Source organism: Heptranchias perlo, chromosome 9, assembly GCF_035084215.1.
Source record: "Heptranchias perlo isolate sHepPer1 chromosome 9, sHepPer1.hap1, whole genome shotgun sequence".
Taxonomy (NCBI): domain Eukaryota; kingdom Metazoa; phylum Chordata; class Chondrichthyes; order Hexanchiformes; family Hexanchidae; genus Heptranchias; species Heptranchias perlo.
The window spans coordinates 77,043,162-77,068,523 of NC_090333.1; the positions used below are offsets into that span (position 1 = coordinate 77,043,162).

Here is a 25,362-nt window from a genome sequence, read left to right on the forward strand (position 1 = left end):
GGCGGAGCAGGCGCGAGGGGCTACTACTCCTCCTATTTCTTATGTTCGAATGATGTATTGCCACTGGGTGTCAACACAGAACAATTTTGGATCTTTATATGGAGAGAAATGAATTGGCAACACCAAAGCAGTGTTGGTGATGCACGGGTGCATTTTAACCATACAATTTCGCGCTTCATGAATTTGGATAACTTCCCATTGAGAGCCACTGAGTACTTTTGGAAGGGCTATGCAGGTGAGCAGCTGTGTTAGGTTGCCGCTGATCCATTACTTCCCTGTCAATGCAGATTAAATCCCATCTGAAATGTTCTTCGCTTTGGCTAACCCAGATGATCCTACCAATCTGAACCTCAGTCAGGAACCTAGCAATAAATTGAGGAACCATTTGGTATTACAGATGAGGAATAAGGATTTGATTGAGGCTGCTCGCACTTGCACAGTCATTCGTGATGGATGAACTGTGGTCATGTTTTTTAAAATGCTTCAAATGGTTTATTGTACATCTGTTTTTCATCATTACAATCGCTCTGCATCTGAACTGTTCTTTAGACTACATTCTCAGGAATTTCCTGCTACATCACTGGCCAAGTCACCTATAGCCAAGGGAAGCAAATACAGTTTCCCCTGTCTTGAAGTGGATGTTAAGCAAAATACAGTGCCGCTGACCCAATTCTGGTGGCTTCATTCTGGACCCCATTTACCCTGTTTCCATTTTCTTCACCTCTCAACTTGCCTTTCCCCTTGTGACCTGGAATCACTTATAATTCCCATTTGAAGAATGAGGTCATGTTTTGGTGATGGACGTTTGACCAGTTGCATTCTGGTCATGTCACATGTTCAGAGCCTGATTCCATATTCACTTATATTAATCCTTAGGGTTTTAACTAAGAATTCTGTGCTTGCAATACAGTTGTTTTGTAACTATCCCTTATGCCAGGAGCACATGAGCTGCTGCAGCTGCCCCTCAACACATGCACTCCAGGAGGACTGCACAGAATGCCAGCTGCTGACCACTTGATCTGCTTGCCATTGGAACATTCTCCTGGACATTGCTGTTGCCTGGAAAACTATCCCTTATATACAATATGCAAATGTTGGATTAACCACCAGTTGCTGAACCAGGGCTGTTGGAGTGACCATCACTTTAAGGGAAATGTATGCAATTCAGCCCCCATTGCAGTTTCATTGCATGAACGAAGAGTTGAAATTTTGAGACACGAGTGTCCTTGGCTACCTTTTCCTGCCACCAAATAGACAAAGAAAATTATTGTCTATCTCTAGTTTCCATATTTTTCTATTGCTGATGGTTGCTCATTATAAGTAGTTGCAGGCACAATGTAGCCTAATGGTTTGGAAAGCAGAAATGGAGTTTGGATACCAACAATGTGGTGGTACACCAAACATTCCACCATGAAACTGAACTCAAGGACCACAAGTCTAAGTACCTTACATAGAATTTAAAGCACAGAAACAGGCCATTTGGCCCAACTGGTCTATAATGGTGTTTATGCTTCAAATGAGCCTTCCCCCCAACCCTACTTCATCTAAACCTATCAGCATATTGTTCTATTCCTTTCTCCCTCATGTATTTATCTAGCCTCCTCTTAATGCTATTCGCCTCAACTACACCATGTGGTAGCTACTTTCTAACCACGCTCTGGGTAAAGAAGTTTCTCCTGAATTCCTTATTGGATTTATTAGTGACCATCTTATATTTATGACCCCTAGTTTTTGGACTCCCCCTACAAGTGAAAACATCCTCTCTACATCTAGCCTATCAAACCCCTTCATAACTTTGAAGACTCCGATCAGGTCACCCCTCAGCCATCTCTTTTCCAGAGAAAAGAGCACCAGCCTATTCAGTCTTTCCTGATAGATATAACCTCTCAGTTCTGATATCATTCTTGTTAATCTTTTTTGCACCTTTTCCAGTACCTCTATCTCATTTTTCCAGAGCCTCCATATCCTTCTTTCATACAAGGACTATGTCATTGGTAAGATATTTTTGTAAGATGCTTTTCATCATTGTATATTCTACCCTATCTGTTACTTCAAGTATTCAAAGGAGAAGGAAAGACGAAGGGGAGCACAGTCTGTGTGAAGTATTCCTCCTCAGCCTTTTCATTTGGCACTACAGTATTTTCAGTTGTGTAAGCAATTATCAGAATGTTATGTATTCAGGCATGTGTTGGATGCAAGTGCATCATGCTCTCCCCACAAGATGGATGACGGGTAAGACTTTTGGGGAGTGTACGAGTTCATGTTAATTGTGCTTTATTGTGTTCTGCTGCACTAGTGTATGTCCATTATGGCCTCTGAACTGTTTAAAGTTAGACATGCACTGAGAAGTTTGCGTTCTTAAAGCAAAATATATTTTACTGGGAGCAAATGAGCCAGTCTGAAGGACAAGACCACAGGACAAGTTCTTGAACAAATTCATTTTCCCAGGCGAGTACAGACAGAATTGTTACCATTGTTTTTCTTATTGAAAAACCAAGATGAAAATCAAGCATCATGGAGCAGGGCCTGGCTGAAAGATGTTCTGCTTCAAGTCAAGGCGTAGTCATAAGGTGACACCAGTTTGAGTTTTAAAAGCCTATAGTTTGTAGGAGGAATGGAAGATTAAGCAAATTAAGGAATTCAACAATTTTGAGGTTGTAAAAAAAATGAGTTAGAGTAAGAGACAGTATGATGAGTCCTTATGTCTCCTCAGTATGGTTGTAAAGAGTAGGAAAGTGTATAGGATAGAGCTTTGGCGGAGCAAGAGGGGTAGGTTCAGTGAAGCAATGGCTGAAGTTGTATCAAAAAAAATAATGGTTGCAATGGAAAGAGAGAGGTTGGAGGCGAGAGATGAAGGAAGGTTAGTTATCACAACCAGCCTTTTCTGATATTTTGTCTTGGACTGCCAAAGAGGTGCTTGAAGATCCTTCCCAGAAGTGAGACAAGTACCCACATCTTGGATTGAGCTTTACATTGTGCTGTTAGCAGTTGTTGAAGGAATTCAGCCAAAGACGGATAAATATGTGGATTTCAAGTGAGGAGAAACGTGCTGAGATCAAGGCCAGACTCAGGATGTTGATATTGCAGTGACATGCGTGGGCTGAATGGTTCTTCCTGTTTCTGAATTCTTATTTACAATATTTGCCATAATTTCTAGAAAATGCTGGAAGCTGACGTACAGGTACCACTATACAGGTACCACTACTGACTGAGCTGACCGAGTCCTGAAGGACATACCTGCCAGACTGGGCTTTTGGCAGGTGGTGAGCGAACCAACACAAGGGAAAAACCTACTTGGCCTCGTCCTCACCAATCTACCTGTCGCAGATGCATCTGTCCATGACAGTATTGGTAGGAGTGACCACCATACGGTCCTTGTGGAGACAAAGTCCCATCTTCACACTGAGGACACCATCCAATGTGTTGTATGGCACTACCACCGTGCTAAATGAGATAGATTCAGAACAGATCTAGCAGCTCAAAATTGGGCATCCATTAGGCGCTGTGGGCCATCAGCAGCAGCAGAACTGTATTCCAGCACAATCTGTAACCTCATGGCCCGGCATATTTCTCACTCTACTGTTACCAGCAAGGGGATCAACCCTGGTTCAATGAGGAGTGTAGAAGAGCATGCCAGGAACAGCACCAGGCGTACCTAAAAATGAGGTGCCAACCTGGTGAAGCTACAACTCAGGACGACATGCAGGCTGAACAGCGGAAGCAACATGCTATAGACAGAGCAAAGCGATTCCACAACCAACGGATCAGATCAAAGCTCTGCAGTCCTGCCACATCCAGTCGTGAATGGTGGTGGACAATTAAACAACTAACAGGAGGAGCAGACTCCGTGAACATCCCCATCATCAATGATGGGAGGGTCCAGCAGATGAGTGCAAAAGACAATACTGAAGTGTTTGCAACCATCTTCAGCCAGAAGTGCTGAGTGGATGATCCGTCCTCCCGATGTCCCCACCATCACAGAAACCAGTCTTCAGCCAATTCGATTCACTCCACGTGATATCAAGAAACAGCTGAGTGCACTGGATATAACAAAGGCTATGGGCCCCAACAATATCCCAGCTGTAGTGCTGAAGACTTGTGCTTCAGAACTAGCAAAGCTGTTCCAGTACAGCTATGACACTGGCATCTACCCGACAATGTGGAAAATTGCCCAGGTATGTCCTGTCCACAAAAAGCAGGACAAATCCAATCTGGCCAATTACCGTCCCATAAGTCTACTCTCAATCATCAGCAAAGTGATGAAAGGTGTCGTCGACAGTGCTATCAAACGGCACTTACTCACCAATAACCTGCTCACCGATGCTCAGTTTGGGTTTCGCCAGGACCACTCGGCTCCAGACCTCATTCCAGCCTTGGTCCAAACATGGCCAAAAGAGCTGAATTTCAGAGGTGAGGTGAGAGTGACTGCCCTTGACATCAAGGCAGCATTTGACCGAGTGTGGCACCAAGGAGCTCTAGTAAAATTGAAGTCAATGGGAATCGGGGAAAACTCTAGTGGCTGGAGTCATACCTAGCACAAAGGAAGATGATAGTGATTATTGGAGGCCAATCATCTCAGCCTCAGGACATTGCTGCAGGTGTTCCTCAGGGCAGTGTTCTAGGCCCAACCATCTTCAGCTGCTTCATCAATGACCTTCCCTCCATCATAAGGTCAGAAATGGGGATGTTCGCTGATGATTGCACAGTGTTTAGTTCCATTTGCAACCCCTCAGATAATGGAGCAGTTCGAGCCCGCATGCAGCAAAACCTGGACAACATTTAGGTTTGGGCTGATAAGTGGCAAGTAACATTTGTGCCATGCAATGACCATCTCCAACAAGAGAGAGTCTAACCACCTCGCCTTGACATTCAATGGCATTACCATCGCCGAATCCTCCACCATCAACACTCTGGGGGTCACCATTGACCAGAAACTTAACTGGACCAGCTACATAAATACAGTGGCTGCAAGAGCACGTCAGAAGCTGGGTATTCTGCAGCGAGTGACTCACCTCCTGACTCCCCAAAGCATTTCTACCATCTACAAGGCACGAATCAGGAGTGTGATGGAATACTCTCCACTTGCCTGGATGAGTGCAGCTCCAACAACACTCAAGAAGCTCGACACCATCCAGGACAAAGCAGCCCGCTTGATTGGCACCCCATCCACCACCTAAACATTCATTCCCTTTCACCACTGGCGCACCGTGGCTGCCGTGTGTACCATCTACAGGATGCACTGCAGCAACTCACCAAGGCTTCTTCGACAGCACCTCCCGAACCCGTGACCTCTACCACCTAGAAGGACAAGGGCAGCAGGCACATGGGAACAACACCACCTGCACGTTCCCCTCCAACTCACACACCATCCCGACTTGGAAATATATCGCCGTTCCTTCATTGTCGCTCGGTCAAAATCCTGAAACTCCCTTTCTAACAGCACTGTGGGAGAACCTTCACCACACGGACTGCAGCGGTTCAAGAAGGCGGCTCACCACCACCTTCTCAAGGGCAATTAGGGATGGGCAATAAATGCTGGCTTTGCCAGCGACGCCCACATCCCATAAACAAATGAAAAAAAAACATTTTGTTCAAAACTAAACCTAATTTTCAACCGTTACATGAATTGGCCCAGTTACAGTCGTTAATACGAAATCTTAAATTTGATCTGTGAGCACATCCATTTTTGGAGGAGCTGCAGTAAACTTGCCGAACTTCCTGCTGCAGGAAGATTTGAATGTCAATGAAATTTAGTTTCCGTAATTTTTACAGTCTTTGAACTACATTGGAATGTTTTCCAAAATACCACCTGTTTCAGATTATTACTGTTAAATTGCTGTATTTTGGTAGATTGTAAAAAGCATCCGATGTTATTGAAGTTATGAAGATGTCTTAGTTTAGAATGGGAATGTATTGCCATATATAACCTGGGCACAACACAGCTCCTTAATAAGCGTAAAAAGTCCGAAATTGTTAGTTGAAGGAGTGTGGTACAATAAGCCCAAGTAGCAAGTGGACCTGGGGTGATGCACCACATTGTAGCACCAACATGCAGTGCTGCTGAGTGCTGGGCCTGCTTCAGTTTGCCTGCTCTGCTGAGTTCCTGATCTCAGCCTCATTGCTGTGGAAAGGTGTCATGCTGAGACCAGGCACCTATCCATTTGAAGGAAGAGCTATCATTACTGTAAAAAAAAAAGAAGCAAAATACTGCGGATGCTGGAAATCTGAACTAAAAACAGAAAATGCTGGAAACACTCAGCGAGCCAGGCAACATCTGTGCTGAGAGAAACAGAGGTAACGTTTCAGGTCAAACGTCCTTTCGTTCTGATGAAAGGAACGGAATGGACTGCTGAGATCAGAAAGGAGAGAATATTGAAGAGCAAGAACCCCACGAGGAAAAATGGTTTTGAGTATTCAGTTTCTGTTCACTTCACACATGTATCATTTCTTGGGTATTCACCTAAATAGAGATGATTTGCATGAGATTACAAATGAGTTTTTTTTTAATGATACCTCAACTCCAGTTTCATGCAGCTTGACTGGTTTACCTCATCTGAAGTTAAAGAATTTCTGTCTGTCTAACAGGATTCCACTGTAGACTGATATCACTTTATTTCTTATTCCTTTGATTTCCTACACTTTTCAAAGCTAATTTGATTAGATATGTATAGAATAGAAGCAAATTCATCAGAACTGAAATAAGGAGGAATCACAACTCGTACTTATCCTGCAGGGCGAAGTTGAGGGGTTCCATTAGGATGAATGTTGCTCCATGCAGAAAGAGAGGGTGATCAGAGAAGCAAAGAAGCACTTAGCAAAAGGCATAGCTGCAGAGACAGAACAGAACAATTAGAAATTCTTGAGTGCTACAACAGAAAGAGGGTGGTCAGACTAGAGAGAAGAGCAATAAAAGGTGCAATTGAAGCTGAAAACAGGCGATGAGCATAAGTTCATAGACGGAACAATAACTTTCTTCAAATCTCACCAGGGAAGTCACAAACAACGTTTTCTATCTACATTGAAATAATCCAATATGAATTAATTACTTTGATAAAATAGATGGAAATCCTGGACAGGCAAAAAAGGCTTAAAACAAATAAATCTTCAGGAAGAAATGGTATTTATTCCGAGTAGTAAGAGAGCCAAGCGACGAGATTTGTGATATATTGACAGTCAATATGTGGGTGTCTGTGCACATTGGAACATAGATTGGAAACAAATTAATATGATGCCAATTACCCTGAACCCCCACTGCCTTTTTTGCACAGCTTTGTCAGTTGTCGTGTAGACATCCAAGTACACCACGTTGTTGGGCTTTCCACGTGAGATTCGAAGAAAGTTATTCGAAATTGGTTGAAAAGTAGGGTGCAGTGGGTACACGTTAGAGCAATTATGTTGGGGTGGAGGAAGGTGCTGAGTGCATTGCCCCAGGAATTGTTATTGGGACCACGACTGTTAATAAGTTACCGTAACAACCCGGATTCAAAAACTCAATGAAGTTTGATCAAATCTATAGGCAATGCAAAGCTGGGATGGGCAGTTGGATTTGAGGATCCTGTTCAGGAACTGAAGAATTAGTTTGGCAAAATATGTAAGTGGGCAAAGCAATGGCAGATGAAGCTAATGCAGACAGGTTAAAAGTGCTGCACGTAGGAAGAAAAGAAGGGCAGTAACTGTTAATGGTGTTGAAACAGCTCGGGGTAAAATGGGGTTTTTGTGGACTTGGTATTCAACATGTCCCATCACTGTGGAGCGTCAATCAATAAACCAATCAAAGCTGAACAAGATAATCAAACCCAAGAGTAGAACTCGGAGGAGGTAGTGCCGAAGATGTGCAGTGCTCTGGTCAGGTCAGGCCTAGTTTTGGTCACTGAAACACAAAAGAGAGTGAAACACAACTGACATTTCAGAGCAGAGACTGAAGGTTGATCCCTAGTGTCACAGAGGACAGAGTTATGAGGAAAGACTGGAGAAACTTGGGCTTTTCAGTCTGGGAAGAGGATAGTTGAAAGTGACCCTATAGAGGTATATAAAATATTAACCAGTATAGATTCGTATAAAATATTAACCAGTATCATTCCTTCAAACTAATCCAGGGCAAAGGGACACAGGTTCTAATGGGTAAAAGGCAAAGGTAGGACAAATGTCAGCAAGTTCTTTGATCAACACATGGAATGGGCTGAGTGGAGTTGTGGAGACAAAAACACTGGAATCATTTAAGAAATGGTTGAATGTCATAATGAATGTAGGCTGAGTGAATGAGCTGGCTGACTGACCTTTCCCACCAGCATATGTCTTGTGAAACAAGAAACTTGGCAAGTGGGACTGGGTGAGTGAGCACACAGACCCTTGGAAGTTGGGTTTGAACTTGGTTCAGACCAATTGGATTGAAGTCTGAGTCAGTCTCTCTCTCTCTCTCTCTCTGGTTCTCAGCTATGAGAGTTCTGTGTGAACCAAGTTTGTAGGAGTCTTAACCTAGCTCCTAATTGGCAGAGATGGACAGCACAAAAAATCTAATTAGCAAGTCTCACTGAAAGAAGCTGTAAAGTAAGAAATGGAAAAAGTCATAACATTGCAGTAGGGGGTGCTCTTAAGTTGAGGCTGAATCACATTGTCAGGCCAGAATGGAAAGAGCTTTACCCTGTGACCTGACCTGCAATACTGACACTGGGCGCTTGAAATGACCAAGTGTAGCATTTGTCATTGCCAGGACCTCTCATCTGAATGAGCGGGAAGAAAAATATGTGAAATTACATTTTTGGATGCAGTGGAATCCAGGGTTGGAGCGGGGTTGGGGGGGTGGGGGTAGTGAAAATAAAAACTGCGGTTGTTCCAACATCTGGCATTAAGATGATAGAGGAAAGTGAATTTTTGTGGCTGTAATCGTGTGTAGGAGTCTCAAAGAATAAATGGACTGAAAATAAGCAGGACCAGTATTGTAAATATTTATGGTTTAAGAAGTGTTTTATTTATGGTGCATATACTGCACTTGGCTGGTATAAAACCAAAAATAAAGCTGCATCGGCCTTTTTCTTTAATAAAATGAATTGTTTATATTTGTTTGTCATAAATTTGACTTCCCACCCTGAAAGGACAATTGAATCCACTTCCCACTCAGAAGGTCATCATCTTGCCTTCTTGTTTGTGTGGGCCTCTCGCAACTATTTCTCTCTCGTCTCAACTCGTCTTTTAACCCTCTTAACTATTTCTGTGTTCTTTTCGTGTCCTTCCATTATTGATGATCTTTTATATCAGCCAACAGTTTTCTCTGAGGAGCTTTGCAGGAGTTGAAGAAATTTGCAGGTCTTCAGCTAGTTAACACCATGATTGGAGTATCTGTATCCACGATTGGAGTATCTGTATCCACGATTGGAGTATCTGTATCCACGATTGGAGTATCTGTATCCACGATTGGAGTATCTGTATCCACGATTGGAGTATCTGTATCCATGAATGGAGTATCTGTATCCATGATTGGAGTATCTGTATCCACGATTGGAGTATCTGTATCCATGAATGGAGTATCTGTATCCACGATTGGAGTATCTGTATCCATGATTGGAATATCTCCCTTACCTCCCTTTTTACTTTTTTCCAATTTCACTAAAATGCTTATTTGTTTATCAATTTTCATTTCTGGTAAAGAAAATACACCCAGATCTATTAACTTGTCCTTTGCTTTTTGTAGATGCTGACTGACCTGCAGTGTATTTCCAGCACTTTGTTTTTGCTATGAGGTATATTTTTTTTCCACAGCTCCAGGAAATACCCTGCCTGCCTTTTTTTTTCACCCCATCCCCTCTTCTTCCAAAGGCTTTAGCCCCTTGCTGGAATACAGATCCACCAGTGCTGGGCACCCTCCAGCCCCTTGCCTAAATAGATCAGGCGGGAGCCTTTATGGTGAGTGTCAGCAGGCATCACAGCTGAACCGAGACCTGTTCTTACCTAAGGTCCGCAGCAGGACTCACTGGATTGTCACTGGGAGCAGGAAACCTGGCTGATTTTCCCTCTCAGTGGCATTGAGACCAATTGTAGGACCACCACAGCACCTCCCCCCACCCCCACCCCCCCCCAGGCTGTGAGTTAACTCAACACACACCCAGGCTTCCTGCGCTAACCTCCGTGCTGTGTATAGCGCAGCTGTCCACTCGATAAACCTGATGAATCACCATTGGAGCCACACGTTAGCCATTCTTCAAAAAGCTTTCAGCTTGTGTTGTGATGTTGAAACGGACATACAGCAATAAAATTACTCCGCTGTTAGGAGCAGCTTTTTATTGCAATATTGACATTGCTGATAATTCTGTCAATATTTGCAGTAAAAAAATTGGCTAATAGTCTGAATTGAGTGACATGAATAATACAAGAACATGGAAATTTAGCACTTAAAAAAATTGAATTATTTGAATTAAGTGACTTTGAATTCAGAGTAGAATGGAAACTATAAAGATCTACATTTTGAGTTCTAAATAAAAATGGGGAACATTTTAGATGCTTTGTTCGCATTGCCTTTCCTTCCCTGCCCCATTATAGGAACATAGGAAAATAGAAACATGAGTAGGCCATTTAGACCCTTGAGCCTGTTTCACCATTGAATGAGATCATGGCTGATTAGTGACCTAACTCCATACACCCGCCTTAGCCCCATATCCCTTAATACCTTTGGGTAACAAAAATCTATCAATCTCAGATTTAAAATTAACGATTGAGCTAACATCAACTGACGTTTGCGGAAGAGAGTTCCAAACTTCTACCACCCTTTGCGTGTAGAAGTGTTTCCTAACTTCACTCCTGAAAGTCCTGGCTCTAATATTTAGGCTATATCCCCTAGTCCTAGACTTCCCAACCAGCTGAAATAGTTTCTTTCTATCTACCCTGTCAGTTCCCCTTAATATTTTGAAAACTTTGATCAAATCACCCCTTAATCTTCTGAATTCCAGGGGCTACAACCCAGGTTTGTGTAATTGCCTCTCGCAATTTAAGCCTTGGTGTCCAGGTATCATTCCAGTAAATCTAAGCTGCACCCCCTCCAAGGCCAATATATCCTTCCTAAGGTGCGGTGCCCAGAACTGAACACATTACTCCAGGTGTGATCTCACCAGGACTTTGTATAGCTGTAGCATAACTTCTACCCACTTATATTCTAGTCCTCTAGATATACAGGCCAGCATTCCATTAACCTTTTGAATTATTTTCTGTACCTGTCCATGACATATTAATGATTTATGTACATGGACCCCTAAATCTCTTTGGACCTCCACTGTTTTGAGCTTTTCACCATTTAGAAAGTACTCTGATCTATCCTTTTTAGGTCCAAAGTGGATGACCTTACACTGGCCTACATTGAAATCCATTTGCCACAGTTTAGCCCATTTACTTAACATATTAGTATCTCTCAGTAATTTTATGCTTCCATCTACACTGCTTACAATGCTGCCTATCTTTGTGTCATTGGCAAACTTGGATATGTGGCTCTCTATCCCGTCATCTAAGTCGTTAATAAATACAGTGAATAGTTGAGGCCCCAAGACAGATCCCCGTGGGATACCACTAGTCACATCCTGCCAATTTGAGTAGCTGCCCATTATCCCTACTCTCTCTCTCTGTCTCCTGCCACTCAGCCAATTTCCTAAACCAGGTCAACAATTTGCCCTCAATTCCATAAGCTTTAACTTTAGCTAACAGTCTCTTATGAGGGACTTTATCGAATGCCTTCTGGAAGTCCATATGAATAACATCCACAGGACATTCCCCTGTGTACTACTTTAATCACCTCTTCAAAAAAATTCTCTCTCATATTTATTATTTTAACTTCAATGTAACTTATTTCTAACTAACCCGGCCTATTCTAACATTTCTAAGTCCTTCCCTTAAAAAATAACTGCCAATATTGTAGAAACCATTTTTTTTTTCTGTGCTTCCGAGATTCCATTGTGTGTTTTGGAGATGGAGCCCCCAACATAAAAAGGTTGGATTTTCACTCTGGCAAGATTTAGAAGTCTCGTGACTTGAGTACATTTTTCTAGCGTTGAAGTGGAAGAATTACGCCAGGACGAGATCATGCGTTGGCAGAGCTCCAAGAGTTATACTACTTGCTGAATTCTTTGTTCACTATAATTAATGTCACTGCTGGGGAATGTAACATTTTTCATTTATTATGCCTGATAATGGGGTAGCACAGAGAGAGTCGAGTCTCTGCTCTGCTTCAAGATGTGCCTCTAACCCAACCTGAGAGAACGACCTCGTGTCGCAGCAGTATAACATTTTCACTTCTCACTCCAACCAACCTCATGGCACGGTGGTGAGATAAAAAGGAAAACAGTGAGTGCTGAAATCTGAAATAAAAAGATTTTTGATGTTCAGTTCCCATTTTCCTGGCAGTCCATGCAAACCTCTGCAATTGGCTTTAGGAGTTAGTAGTACTGCTTTCCTATGCTCCTTAGACTGAAAATATGTACATTACCGAAAATACTTTGTGGAAATGTATCCACAATGTTCATGCCCATAATTGGTTGCCAGCAATATTTTGACTGGTGCACCTTGAATTCAGGCCATGAAGTATGAAGGTTTGGTTCCAAGTAAAACTGTATGCACATGTGAGAATGAATTACTAATATAGAAGCAGGGTATAAATGAAGTAGATTTTGTTATTCTTTGTAAAAGTTAAAAAAAATATAACCATGAAGTTGCATTCTCCTTAATCATAATGGATGTAAGTTGCCTGTTTGTACTCAAGGCTCATTACAGTTACTGTTACAGTGACACCCAGACATTCACTTCATACAATTATCCTGAACAGCACAGCATTACAGGGAGAATAATACAGGGCTCAGTCACAGGGCAATTATATTAGGAGTTTAGATCATGAGCGAAATTGATCTTGTGGTTTATAACCAGCCAGGCAGTACCCTGGTTTACATAGCATGAACCTTGCCTGACTGGAACTTTGATCACCCTGCCCAGAGGTGAGTCCTGTATGTACGCACGGAGTTCTCTCCTGATAATTAAAAATGTAAATGTTTAGAGAGCAGGAAGGGGAGAATTCCTCCTCTCTCAAATTTAGGTCAGCCAGGTTTAAGAAGTACCCAGAGGGACCAGCTTACCTCCTGAATACTGGTTAAACCAGGTTTATACTGCACTAGATTTATACTTCATGCAATATAAACCAGAAAGGTAAGAACTTGCATTTACATAGTGCCTTTCACATTCTCAGGACGTCCCAAAGTGCTTGACAGCCAATAAGCACTTCTGAAATGTTGGAAAACGTGGCAGCTAAATTTCACTCAGCAAGATGCCACAAACAGCAATGAGATAAAAGACCACATAATCTGTTTTTAGTGCTGTTGGTTGAGCAATAAATATTGACCCGGACACCGGGGAGAACTCCCCAGCTGTTCTTTGAATAGTGCCAGGGGATCTTTTGTGTCCACCTGACAGGACAGAGGGGGCCTCAGTTTAACGTTTCATCAGAAAGACAGCATCTCCGACAGTGCAGCACTCCCTCAGTTCTACAGATCACGTGATGAAGCCTCTTGAAATCTGTCCAAACAGAGTTGACAACCCTAGATGCGGATCAATTAAGAGACACACGGTCAGTGCCAGGGGCCTCGTAGAAAGCGAAGGAACTAACATATATTTCAGGCATAATGGCTGAACAGAATGAAGTAATGGCAAGAGATTCTTTACAAAGATCGTAGAGATTAGAGTTCAAGGAGAAAAATGCTAAAAAGATCGTCTTTCTGTTTTGGAGAGTGAGCAATTGTACCATCAGAATGTCTTGGCAACTACAGATGTTTTATTTGGTTCTAAAAAGAATTGACCAACTTAAAGCCTCCAAGCTTCACAATTCAGTGTTTAACTAACATGATTGAGTTTCTTGGTGGTATTAACAGCAGAACTATTTAAGGATTAAAAATGAGAGACACGGGATAGATTGCAGAAAACAGAAAAATGTCAGGCAGTCCAGTTTGTATTTGTTTCTGAGGAGAAACAATCAAAGCATTTCAACAACTGCAGTCCATCTATTAGCATTAAAAACTGTTCTGGAACTATATTTTTTCTTCAACTGTTGTTGAGCTCATTTTTTTTGAATCGCTTTATTCATCCATTCAATACTGGTGCATAATTTTCTGACGAGACTTGAGAGCAAGGCTGGGATTGATGAAGAAATTGACACTTTGGGATCAGCTGTGTGTCTGTGCGCTCGTCTTTGGTTGAGACTGGAAACAGTTACAATATTGTAATTATTTGTTAAATTTGTTCAGCTGCTCCAGAAAGGAACTTTGCCTTGAATTTCAAGCTACTCTTGCCTTGGAAATGAAACAAAAGACCAGTTGGATTGCATTTGTTACAACACTAGCCTAGTTTCATCACATTGAACGGGGTTGTTAATGTGGTGTGTATGTGACCTTCATGCTTACATTCACTGTACAGTCAATACAGCTTCACCACAATCAACTGCTAATCCACTTTCTAAGATGAACCATCTTGTTGAAGGCCCACCATTGCTCCTATCACACAGTTGGAAATGCCATTTGCCTTTATTCGTGAACACGCATGTCCATGATTTTGTCACTTGCACGAACATGATTATGACATACCAGTGTCAAAAGTTAGTGTGCCCTCCCCAAAAAGGGAGACAATTCCTTTTAATTTTCCAAGTTTATTTTTCATTTCTCCCCTCTCCTGAAGGTAGTCCCTCAGGCTAGGATGCCGTTTAATAAGCACCAGCAATTCTCCAGTAGCTCATCCTCTCCAGTACCATCACCTAAAGTTCTTCCTCTTCCTCTTTAGTCCTGGTGACGCATGTCAGAAGGTTATTTGACCCTGGAGGGCAAAGCTGAGACTGAATCTATACTCCACTGACATTACCACTTGCAGACTTTGCAGCAGCAGCCAGTGGTTAGTGATTGTGAAAGGGAATCCTGGCTGATATTTTATTTCCACCTTTGAGCCAGAGGGAACTCTGTTGGCTGCAACACCAGTCCAACGGAGATCAGTAACTCAGCATAGACCAGGGATCAAAGCTGGGAACTTTCTTAACTGTATACGGTAATCCGAAACCACACTCCAGTTTTTGTATATATTTGAAGTGCTAAAAATGACAGTTTTAAAAAAAACAAATAATGCCAAGAACAAAAAAAATCGTACAGCACGAAAGGAGGCCATTTGGCCCATCGTGTCTGTACTGGCTCTTTGAAAGAGCTATCCAATTAGTCCCACTCCTCCGCTCTTTCCCCGTAGCCCTGCAAAATTTTCCATGCAGAATATGTTTTCTTCTTGTGTCACACACAAATGCCAGTACAAAAAGACAAACTGACTACCTGCTGTCAGTATTCAGGCAATGTCCCGTGTTACTGGTGACTAGCAAGTGCACAAGAGAAGCTCGGGGTGACCACTCAACATTCCACCCCACCCTCGCACGTGCACACGCTCAATTTAAGCCGTATTGTGCTCGTGTCTCCGGCTCCCAACGGGTCTTGACAAAATTGGGAAGTCACCATTCGAAGGCTGGAAATAGCATAGGAGAAAATTTTAATTTGAAAGCTCAGCCGAATGACACAAAGATAGGCATCATTGTAAGCAGTTTAGATGGAAGCATAGCATTACAGAGAGATATTAATAGATTAAGTGAATGGGCAAAACTGTGGCAAATGGATTTCAGTGTTGGTAAGCGTGAGGTCATCCACTTTGGACTTAAAAAGGATAGATCAGAGTACTTTCTAAATGGTGATAAGCTTGAAACAGTGGACGTCCAAAGAGACTTTGGGGGTCCATGTACATAATCATTAAAATGTCATGGACAGGTACAGAATATAATCAAAAAGGCTAATGGAATGTTGACCTTTCTAGCTAGCATTCAAGAATACAAGGAGATAGAAGTTATGCTACAGCGATACAAAGCCCTGGTTAAACCACATCCGGAGTACTATGTTCAGATCTGGGCACCGCACCTGAGGAAGGATATATTGGCCTTGGAGGGAGTGCAGCGTAGATTTAATAGAATGATACCTGGACTCCAAGGATTAAATTACGAGGAGAGATTACACAAACTAGGGTTGTATTCCCTGGAATTTAGAAGATTAAGGAGTGATTTGATGTAAGTCTTCAAAATATTAAGGGGAACTGATAAGGTGGATAGAAACTATTTCCGCTGGTTGGGGAGTCTAGGACTAGGGGACATAGCCTAAATATTAGAGCCAGGACTTTCAGGAGTGAACTTAGGAAACACTTGTACACGCAAAAGGGTGGTAGAAGTTTGGAACTCTCTTCCACAAATGTCAGTTGATGCTAGCTCAATTGTTAATTTTAAATCTGAGATTGATAGATTTTTGTTAACCGAAAGTATTAAGGGATATGGGGTTATGGCGCGTACATGGAGTTAGGTCACAGATCAGCCATGATCTCATTGAATGGCGGAACAGGCTCGAGGGGTTAAGTGGCCTACTCCTGTTCCTCTGAGTGTTCAAGTGCACTCGACCTTTGTAATGCTCTGTTACAGAGTGACTGGTCTTGGCTTCTATCCTGGCTCTTCTGGTTGTATTTCATGTTGTGTTGTGGGGTACTAAATGTTCCATGTTACAACATGCTAAATGCTTGGCTCCCAAGGACTGTGTTGTGAGGGTGAAAAATACATAACCATTTCCTGTGATTAACTTGACCCAAAATTACACATTTGAAGAAAACAAGAAAGAAAAAATCAAAACAAACAAGTAAAGGGATGTTAAACATTGAAAGACTGTGATTGACTGAATTATGCCAAGTTTGAAAGACAGTGACTCCAAGGCGAAACACTTCCTTTAAATCCTTCCAGGTATCCTCTTCATAGAATATTCCAGAAAATGTGCTCTAAATTCACATTTGTGAACTTTATCCTTCTGAACTAACCAATTAAGAGAGTAAATTTAGGTTCAAGTCTTTTTTTTAATTCCAAAAGCCATCCTGTTCATTTTGACAGCCACCCCTTTCTCCCCACCCCCTCCATTTTCTGCAAAGTTGCATGCAATGACTTTGGGATAGTGTACACCGAGTTTGCAACTCCCTGGCGTCAGCACTGACTCACAGTAGGGCTTTATTTCAGTGCCATATCACTCTCCCAACAGCCAGCATTTCACGTCACAAAAAGCACACAAGTTCTGTCAGCTGAAGTGGTCAGTTTTGTCATGTATTAAAAATGTTATTCCCATCCGGCACTCCCACAACACTGAGTTTTATTTAACTGGCCAATTCATGCTCATTCTCATGAATCAGACACTCACACGAGTGACAATAAAGTACAGAGTCTAATCCTTTATAGAAACCAAGACTGAGGACAGGACTGTGTAGAATCAGACAAGTACAATAAATCCATGGATCTACAACCTTTATATTCTTTATTCAGCAGTAAGGTGTTCAGTATTTTGACTGTCTTTCCTCTCTCTCTCTTAATAAATACTCAGGTATGAACATTTTGGAACAATATCCAAATCCAAAGACTGCTTACGGTAATGCCGAACACGCAGTCACAACTTTATGTCGACAACATTTCAAATGATATAGAATTTGTTGAAATGGACCAAAATGAATGTTCTAATAAAAACAATGGCCCTGAAATTAGACTGTCAATTGCTAGCATACAGACGCAAAATGCATTTGTCTGAAATGCTTATTGGCTGCATTAACCAACTTATTAAATGAGTTCGCACTTGCAATAAAATATTGTGTATAGGAATTTCAAATGAAACTTACCCCACAATGTAATTTCAGGGCTGATGGCTATTGGGGGAGTGAGCTTTTCTTCCTGCCTGACTACATACTGTAGTATTTACAATTATAACAGTACAATTTTCTAATCCATTTTAGTGCAAGTGAAATACTGCCTTAGTATCACGACCAACTACTGAGGTTTCTCATGTTACAATGAAACAAGTTTGGAGGGATAGCCAAGACCAGAGTTTCCCAGTCACAGCGGACAAGCCCTGGGAAAAAGACCTCCTATGGTTGTTGTTACTTGCTGGTCTGATGTTGGGCAATACACTCTGACAAGTATTCCCTTCTGGTTGGGTTTGGGCAGCTGCATTCTCAAAGGATGTTGAGTCAAGCTATTTATCATTTCCTGGTTTTCCAAATCTGTAGGGAGTTACACTCATACTCCTTAACCCATACCATAACAGACCCGCAGTCCAGAAGCTAGTGTTAGCCTGGAGTAAATTATACTTGAACATTCCTGGAGAGCGTGGGTGATTGTGTTTCACCAGTTTGGTTTTTGTTTGTTCTTCCGTTCTTCCCCCCCCCACCCCCCTCAAAATAATAGAATTACTTTTGAACAGTTACTTCTTTTTAAATTGAGAAACTGAGATCAGTGGCCATGGTCTGTAAGTGTGTGACATCACCAAGGTTGAAAAGAATAGAGCACAAGACAAGTTAAATCTTGCACACTTCTCCTTGTATCTTCACTGTATGGAAATCAAGGTGAGTCATGGAATTATGACAAGGGGCAGAGGTGCAAATTTAGAACTTATGTCAGAAGGTTCATCCTCAAACAAAGTGAGTAACACTTTTAGAGTTCTGGGTAGGGTTGTGGATTTAAAAAGCCCTTGCATCCAGTTAAGTTCCAGATTTACTACTTTTGTGCCATTTAAATTCTGTTATGTTTCAATGGGGACCCACCTCAGTTCTCTTGTGTCTCAAATTTGATGTAAGATGCAGTTTGAGCACAGCACTGTGCAGTTTCAGCATGACATCCTCTGACTTGTACTCTACCAAGAAGAACAAGTCTCAGACAGATTGGACCTGATGGAGAACGCAGAGCTGTTACTCGATGCCATGGCCTGTTTGTTCAGGGAACCGTTAAATCGTAATAGTCCAAATGCAGATCTCTTCAGGAAAATGTAGATTTGCAGATGGTGCGAGTCACTCCAGAGCAGCTGGGAAACCTAATATTAGTGCTGTGTTACAGAGTAATTTTATTACACGAAAGCAGTCCATGCCGCAAGTTTAGCCTGTGGACTACTGTCCATTTATTGCTGTGAACCTTTTATGATTTAGCCCAGCGGGCAATTAGATTACGAGAACCTGTGGAAAACGGACCCACAGAATCAGTTCTCTTTTTACTGGCTTTAGTAAATCATCTGATTTCTGGGTAAGGGCAGAGTAATTACTGGAGGTTAAACACCTGACAAAGGGAAGGGCCATGGTTGTCTTCAGTCAGTCTTTTGTTTCTGGTAATATATCGTGCATTCTCCAGAAATGTCCATAAAATCACATTTATGAGCCTCGTGCATTCCTAATGCTGCTCCTACGCCCATTTGTAGAGAGTTGCTTTGCTTGATATGGAATTGCTGGATTCTGAGTCTTGCACTCCTCCCTTCCTCCCCCCCCCCCACCAGTGCTGACCTGAAATAAAAGGTTCCAACTCGCTGCTGTCCAAAAGAAAGTTACTTGAGACATGTAAAAGGACTGACTGCTGCATGGACGGTGGGTAGGTATTATAAAAAAATTATTTCGGGTCAGTCTGAGCAGTCATTTGTGGTTTTCAAAGTAAAATGTAAAACACAGCTACATTTGAACCTCTGGACTTGGCAGGGGGTTTGGCTCACAAAAATCAATTCTTGTCATCCTTTTTCAACACTCCCCATCTCCCCATACTGTGAGCTATGTGGACGAAAGTCCAGGGAGAACGTAGAGGTGGCTTGTACCCTTTCCTCAAAATTGCATTGTGTTCGCTGATGACCTACTGACCACTTCCTCTCGCCTTTGACGATGCGATCAGTGAGCGGTCATACTTTTAAAATATTGCCAGCAAGTGCCCACATCACCAGGGCGCCACAAACCTGCCCTGGGATGCTGTGAAATGTGGTGTTAGGTGCCAGTTCTGTGGGCTTGTTGACCTCCACCAGAAAGCTGTGAGTGGTTTCCCCATGGCCCCTTTGTAAGGTTTTTTTAAAAAACAAATTGTACCTTTATCTTTTTGAGTCCAGGCTCTCTTGCTTGGACCCCAAGAGGACTCTTCTGTCAGGGAAGAGGCTTCTCATTGGGCAAACTGACCTTCTGTGGGGCTGGTACAACGCTGGAAGACCCTGGCCCTGCCCCTTTCCAAGAGCCTGCGGGAGCTTCCAGCACATGCCGGGTCCCAGCATTTCCAGTCCTTCTGGCCTCTCTCACTGGCGTTATAGCAGGAGTATGCCAGAAGGGCAGAGACATTTGTGCCCCAAAAGCTTTTTTTTGCAAAATGCATCACAGGGGCTCAGGTGAAGTCTGTTAATTGGATGTCAATGGTTGACATACTGGGGCACTTTGGAAATGAGCCTAACAACCCGTTGGCCATTCAACATTCAATTCTGACCCTGGACAAGCCTTGCAACATTACCTAAGTTCCAGTTTTTTTAAGTTATCTCTGAATCTTGTTTCTGTCAGTGCTGTACAGATGATAGATGCCGCACAGTAAACTACAGGGCAATAATTCAATCTGATATCATAAACCGCAACATTCAACTAATTCATTCATGTCAATAGAAGTGCAGAAATGAATTGCTACCTTGAACTCTCTGCCAAGCATTTGTTTATGAACTGTTAGTATAAAGGAATGCTTACTGTGGTTATCCATGCAATTCGCTCGAGGACAAATCTTGAGGTTTCCTACCTGCTGATTGGTATTTCTGACTTGCTCAAAGAATGCATTTGCTTAAAATAGTAAGAATGTTTTTATTTATAGCAGTCAATAAGAAATATCTGTCTTTTGAAAATCTGTACAAGCAATGTGCAATCTGTACAAGGGATGTTGGGATTTGTAACTCGTCTTTAGCCCAACTGTACCTTTTCCTGTAACTCCTTCTCTTCCAATCCCCCCATCTGCCCTCCCCCCCCCAAACATTCTGGATGCACAGTATCTGTTCAACAGGCTACAGAATATTAGAAAATTGCCTACTACAAATCATTAAAAGGGACCTTTTAATATATGGTACTACCCCTTATTACAGAAGCAAATTATATTCCAACCTTAAAATTCTTCATTTTTAAAACATGCCAGTTTTATCACCAGCATAGAGGCCTTCAGGTAGAGCCCCCCTCCCTCTTAAACTGCCTCCTTGTCGGGCCACTACCGTGACATCAGTTACTCCATTGTAAAGAATCAGTGGAGGGAGAGGGTGAGAAAGAGGGGGCAAGAGACTTGAAACTCGCCTGAGGGCAGCTCTGGAGTGCCTCCAACCCTGGGAAACTATGTTGCAATCTGGGAATGAGCATTCCTCAGCCGGTTGTACGGTTTCCTGGACTCGGGTGGCTGTTGACCAATTTGAATTTGCACCCACCTCCGCTTGCAGTTGAGCCCAATAATTGATGTCGTCGGAGCAGCCGAGAAGGGAGGCCCACTCAAGGGTCTCTGGCAGTGCATAAGTTGGTATTTTTTAAATTGAAGAAATTTAAGGTTGAGTATCGTTTGCTTCTATTAAAAAAAACATGGTAGTAGTTTGAACAAAAGCACTCCCCTCAGGTTTTCCATCTCCTTTAATGAGCTTGCTCTGAGAAATTAACAATTAATAGTTTCTGTGGAAATTCCACTGGCTCAGACTTGTATACCAACAGGAGTGGCACGAAGTCACTCACGACATGACGCCGGTCCTGGAAACCAGTCATCCACTTCCTTTGTTCATCCCGACCCACAAACCTGCTTCCTATTTAAAGCCTGACAACTGGAAAACAAGTAGTGAGGAAATGAAACAATTGAAAAGATGAAGTAAAAATGAAGGGTAAGAACAGTTGAGAAATGGCGAGTTCAAAAATAGTACATGTGGAGTATTCTGTAGCCCGAGGGATTTTGGCGCACATTACTTCAGCACAGTAATGACTATATCAGCATCCCTGTGGCTACACAAGTTCAGGCTGGCTCACAATCACCTGGTTACAAAGCTACTGCTTTGTGTTGAAGCCAGAAGAAATTTTCAAATCCATTTAGAAATGTAAAATTACAGACTGAAGATTACCATTCCGATACAAATCATGAAAACGAACAATAGAAGATTTTTGGGTTGAGTTCTTCTCTTACTGTTGTTTACAGTTTCCAACATCTTCCATCAACACGAGGAGCATAAGTCTTCATTGACAAACTTCTTGTCCGCTGAGCAGCCTCGGCACTAGATGCATCAGCTTTGCTGCTTCCTTGATGCCCTGATTACTTGTACTTGCTAAGCCCAAAGCACCTGAGACTTTGGATTCTTCATTGTCACAATCTCAGCCAGAGAAATAGCTGTTATGGTGCTTTGTTACTGCACTGCTCATTGAGAGTGAGTCCCTTCAGTTTACACAAGACAGCCCAATTGATCTGTAAAGGTTTTCTTGGGAAGTGAGGAAGAAAAGCTGCCTGGAAGTCTGATTGAGTTGGCAAACATTTCCATTAATCGTAGGATAGTGTTTGCCATGACTTTGTGCCAACATGAGAACTGAACTGTGACACAGTAAAACTCACACATTGGCGTCTACACTAACAATGATTAAGAGCGTAAAAAGAATTGAAAGGATTTTGAGCAGAAACACACGTGCTTGGTTACAGTAGGTAAGCAAAAACTACATGAATTCGGAAAATGGAACAGATTCATACGGTTGTAAGTTTTCAGTATTTGTTTGTGCAGGAGTTGTGAAGAATAACTAAAGTTATCATCGCTTGGTTCTCGCGACCTCTTGCACATAATCCAGGCTGATACTTCAGTGAGGGACTGCTGTACTATCGGAAGGGCTGTCTTTCGGATCAGACGTTAAACATGTGTCCTTTCAGGTGGATGTAAAAGATCCCACAGCACTATTCGAAGAAGAGCAGGGGAGTTCTCCCGGGATCCTGGCCGACATTTATCCCTCAACCAATAACACATCTGGTCATATATCTGAGTGCAGTTTGCTGGACCTTTCTGTATGAAAATTGGCTGCCATGTTTGCCTACATTCCAACAGTGACTACACTTCAAAAATACTTCATTGGCTGTAAAGTGCTTTGGGACATCCCAAGATAGTGCAAAGTGTTACATAAATGCAAGTCCTTTCTTTCTTTCTTGCAGTCAGATTAGCTCAGAGATGTTCACTTCACATTGCCATTTTTCATTCTGCACTGCTAGCAAAGAGTCACAGATGTGGAATGAGCTGTTTTAAACAATGCACCACTGCAATGGTTTAACAAAGACCATTCACAGCAAACATTGAATAAAAATGTAAGCAAAAGCAAGCTTCAAATGCAGTTCTTCCAACCAGCCAAACAAAGGAGTTTCAGGGACATGGCCAAGCAGTAAATGAAGATAAATATTAGCGATTACAAGAGACACACGAGTGATATGCAACACTTTTAGTCTGAGTGTAGAAAGGTCCAAATGGCGAAATCTTTCCTTGCCTTGACCAGTCTGAAATTCTTTTGTATTCTTTCAGTCTCACTGGGCATAAAGTGACTCAGCGGGAGCGAAACAGGGAGGACACTTTGGGATGTCCTAAGGTTGTGAAAGGCACTGTATAATTGCAAGTTCTTTCCTCTCTTTAAATGCCTTTGTGGTTTTTAAAATGTTGGTCTTTAAACCAACAGAAACGTAGGTTGGGGCAAGATGCAGATATCTTTAAAACTAAATTCGGAGTTCTGCTGGTGTTCGGGTTAAAACTGCAGTAAAATCCTTCTTCTGATCAAGGTCTGTAGCTAAACATCGTGGAGGAGCTTCGTGCCAAGACTCCCATAGTTCTAGCCTCTGATGCCAGCTTGCTTGAAAAACCACCTGTGGAGAGGTTGAAAAATGCGTTGACAAAACACAGCAGGATTTCTCCAAATGTTGTTTTTATGGCTGCTGGTCAAAGTATGGAAGTTGTGTCAATTTTTTTCTCTCTTCGAAATTTAAAATGTCAAAATTCTGTCGGTCGCATATCCTCCATAACCTTGTCAGATAAATGCCACCATGTTAGATTGCCAGTGTTTCAGATTCGTGGTCTGTTTTAAGATGGCTGTGTTAAGAGCAAACACAATTCAGAATGATGGCGTCTTTGTAAACCTGGATGCGCAGGATTTAAATGTTCCTTTCGAGGCTGTACGTAAATCAGGTATATTTCTGGCACGCTCATTTGCATGTATAAAGTAACAATGCTTTCCTCACATCAGTTCGCTACACTGTTTGCTGTTGAGGATTCATTTTAAAATCTCAAGTCTCAATTTTAAATATTTGCTGGGAGAGATGTTTTCAGTGCTAACGGTTTGAGTTGCTACTCGATGGAGAACTTCGAATTTATTTGGCAGTGCAAAGCATTCTTTTACCCTGCAGAGTTAATATAATTTCTCTCACTTCAACAAGTTTCTCCCATTAAATCAATTCGCCTGTTGGTTTACTGGAACTACATCTGGACGTTAGGGAGGAAATCATATTACATTCCATGGAAATATTATGAGAGGCCAATTGGTCCCTGGTCAAGGAATGGCCACAGAATAACATTTGGATTGAATTGCAACTCAAGCCATCAGAAAACCACGGCCCATTGTTGGGGGGGGGGGGGGGGGGGCGGGGGCGCGGGATTCAGTGTTTGTTACTAGAAACTGAGTCTTTCAGTTTTCATTTATTTTTGGCTATGTGCCACCTATGCATCCCAAGTGCCTTAATGGCAGCCAAAGGGACCAAGGCCAGTGTCCCAGTTTTGAAGTAAACAGCTGCAATAGCTCCACAGTACTGTTCGATTCTCCCTTACAACTTCTATTGTCACATGTTGCAAACACAGCAAAAGCCCAATGGTGAACCAACACAACTACAATTGAATTTTGCTTTTGTACTTTGGAGGGTAACAGCTCTTAAGACTAGGGTTGAAGTGTGGTTTGAGGAGCAGTTTACGTGGAGTTCAGCACTGCAGCACATCTGGTCCACAAATGATCTGAAACAGCTTCTTACTTCACTTCATGCAGCAGCAGAGATTTTCTGCTCTGCACTGTGGTACCCATCCCCAATATCCTCTACATTCATTGTGATCGAGGTTTGTCGAGTAGATACACGTTACTAGGATGCTGGGCAAGGCAATCAGTTAAAGGTGAATAACTTGGATGTAAGGTTAGGTAGATAATCAGGTGTATGGGTGCATTTACATTGGATGGGATAGGAGGAAACTTTGAGAAACCTTTCCTCTGCTGATTACATGCCTTGGGGAGAGTTCATGATGGAGGCAATTGTGCACATTCCGCAAAAGGAAGGGCTTAATTTCATGTTCTTTGAAATTGCCAAGAACTTCAACTGCATAGACCTTAGTACTCTTGTGAGCTTTGGAGCATATTTTGAACTCAGTGATCATACTGATGAACTCAGTAAACTTGAGCTCATCCAAAACTCTGCTGCCTGTATCCTAACTTGCACCAAGTCCCGTTCACCCATCACCCCTGTGCTCGCTG

General features: G+C 42.3%; 1 protein-coding gene across 2 annotated transcripts in view; it reads left to right on the forward strand.

Moving 5' to 3' along the window:
* Positions 1 to 25,362, forward strand: part of atf6 (activating transcription factor 6) — a 331,264-nt gene that overhangs the window by 251,516 nt on the left and 54,386 nt on the right. The window contains exon 16 of one of the 2 annotated variants that reach the window (XM_067990770.1): positions 9,256 to 9,420. The exons of the other annotated variant lie outside the window; for it this stretch is intronic. Within the exon in view, the coding sequence (XP_067846871.1) occupies positions 9,256 to 9,272 (17 nt within the window). The 3' untranslated portion in view covers positions 9,273 to 9,420. Of the gene's footprint in view, positions 1 to 9,255; positions 9,421 to 25,362 lie in introns of those variants that run through there. 2 annotated transcript variants of the gene reach the window in all.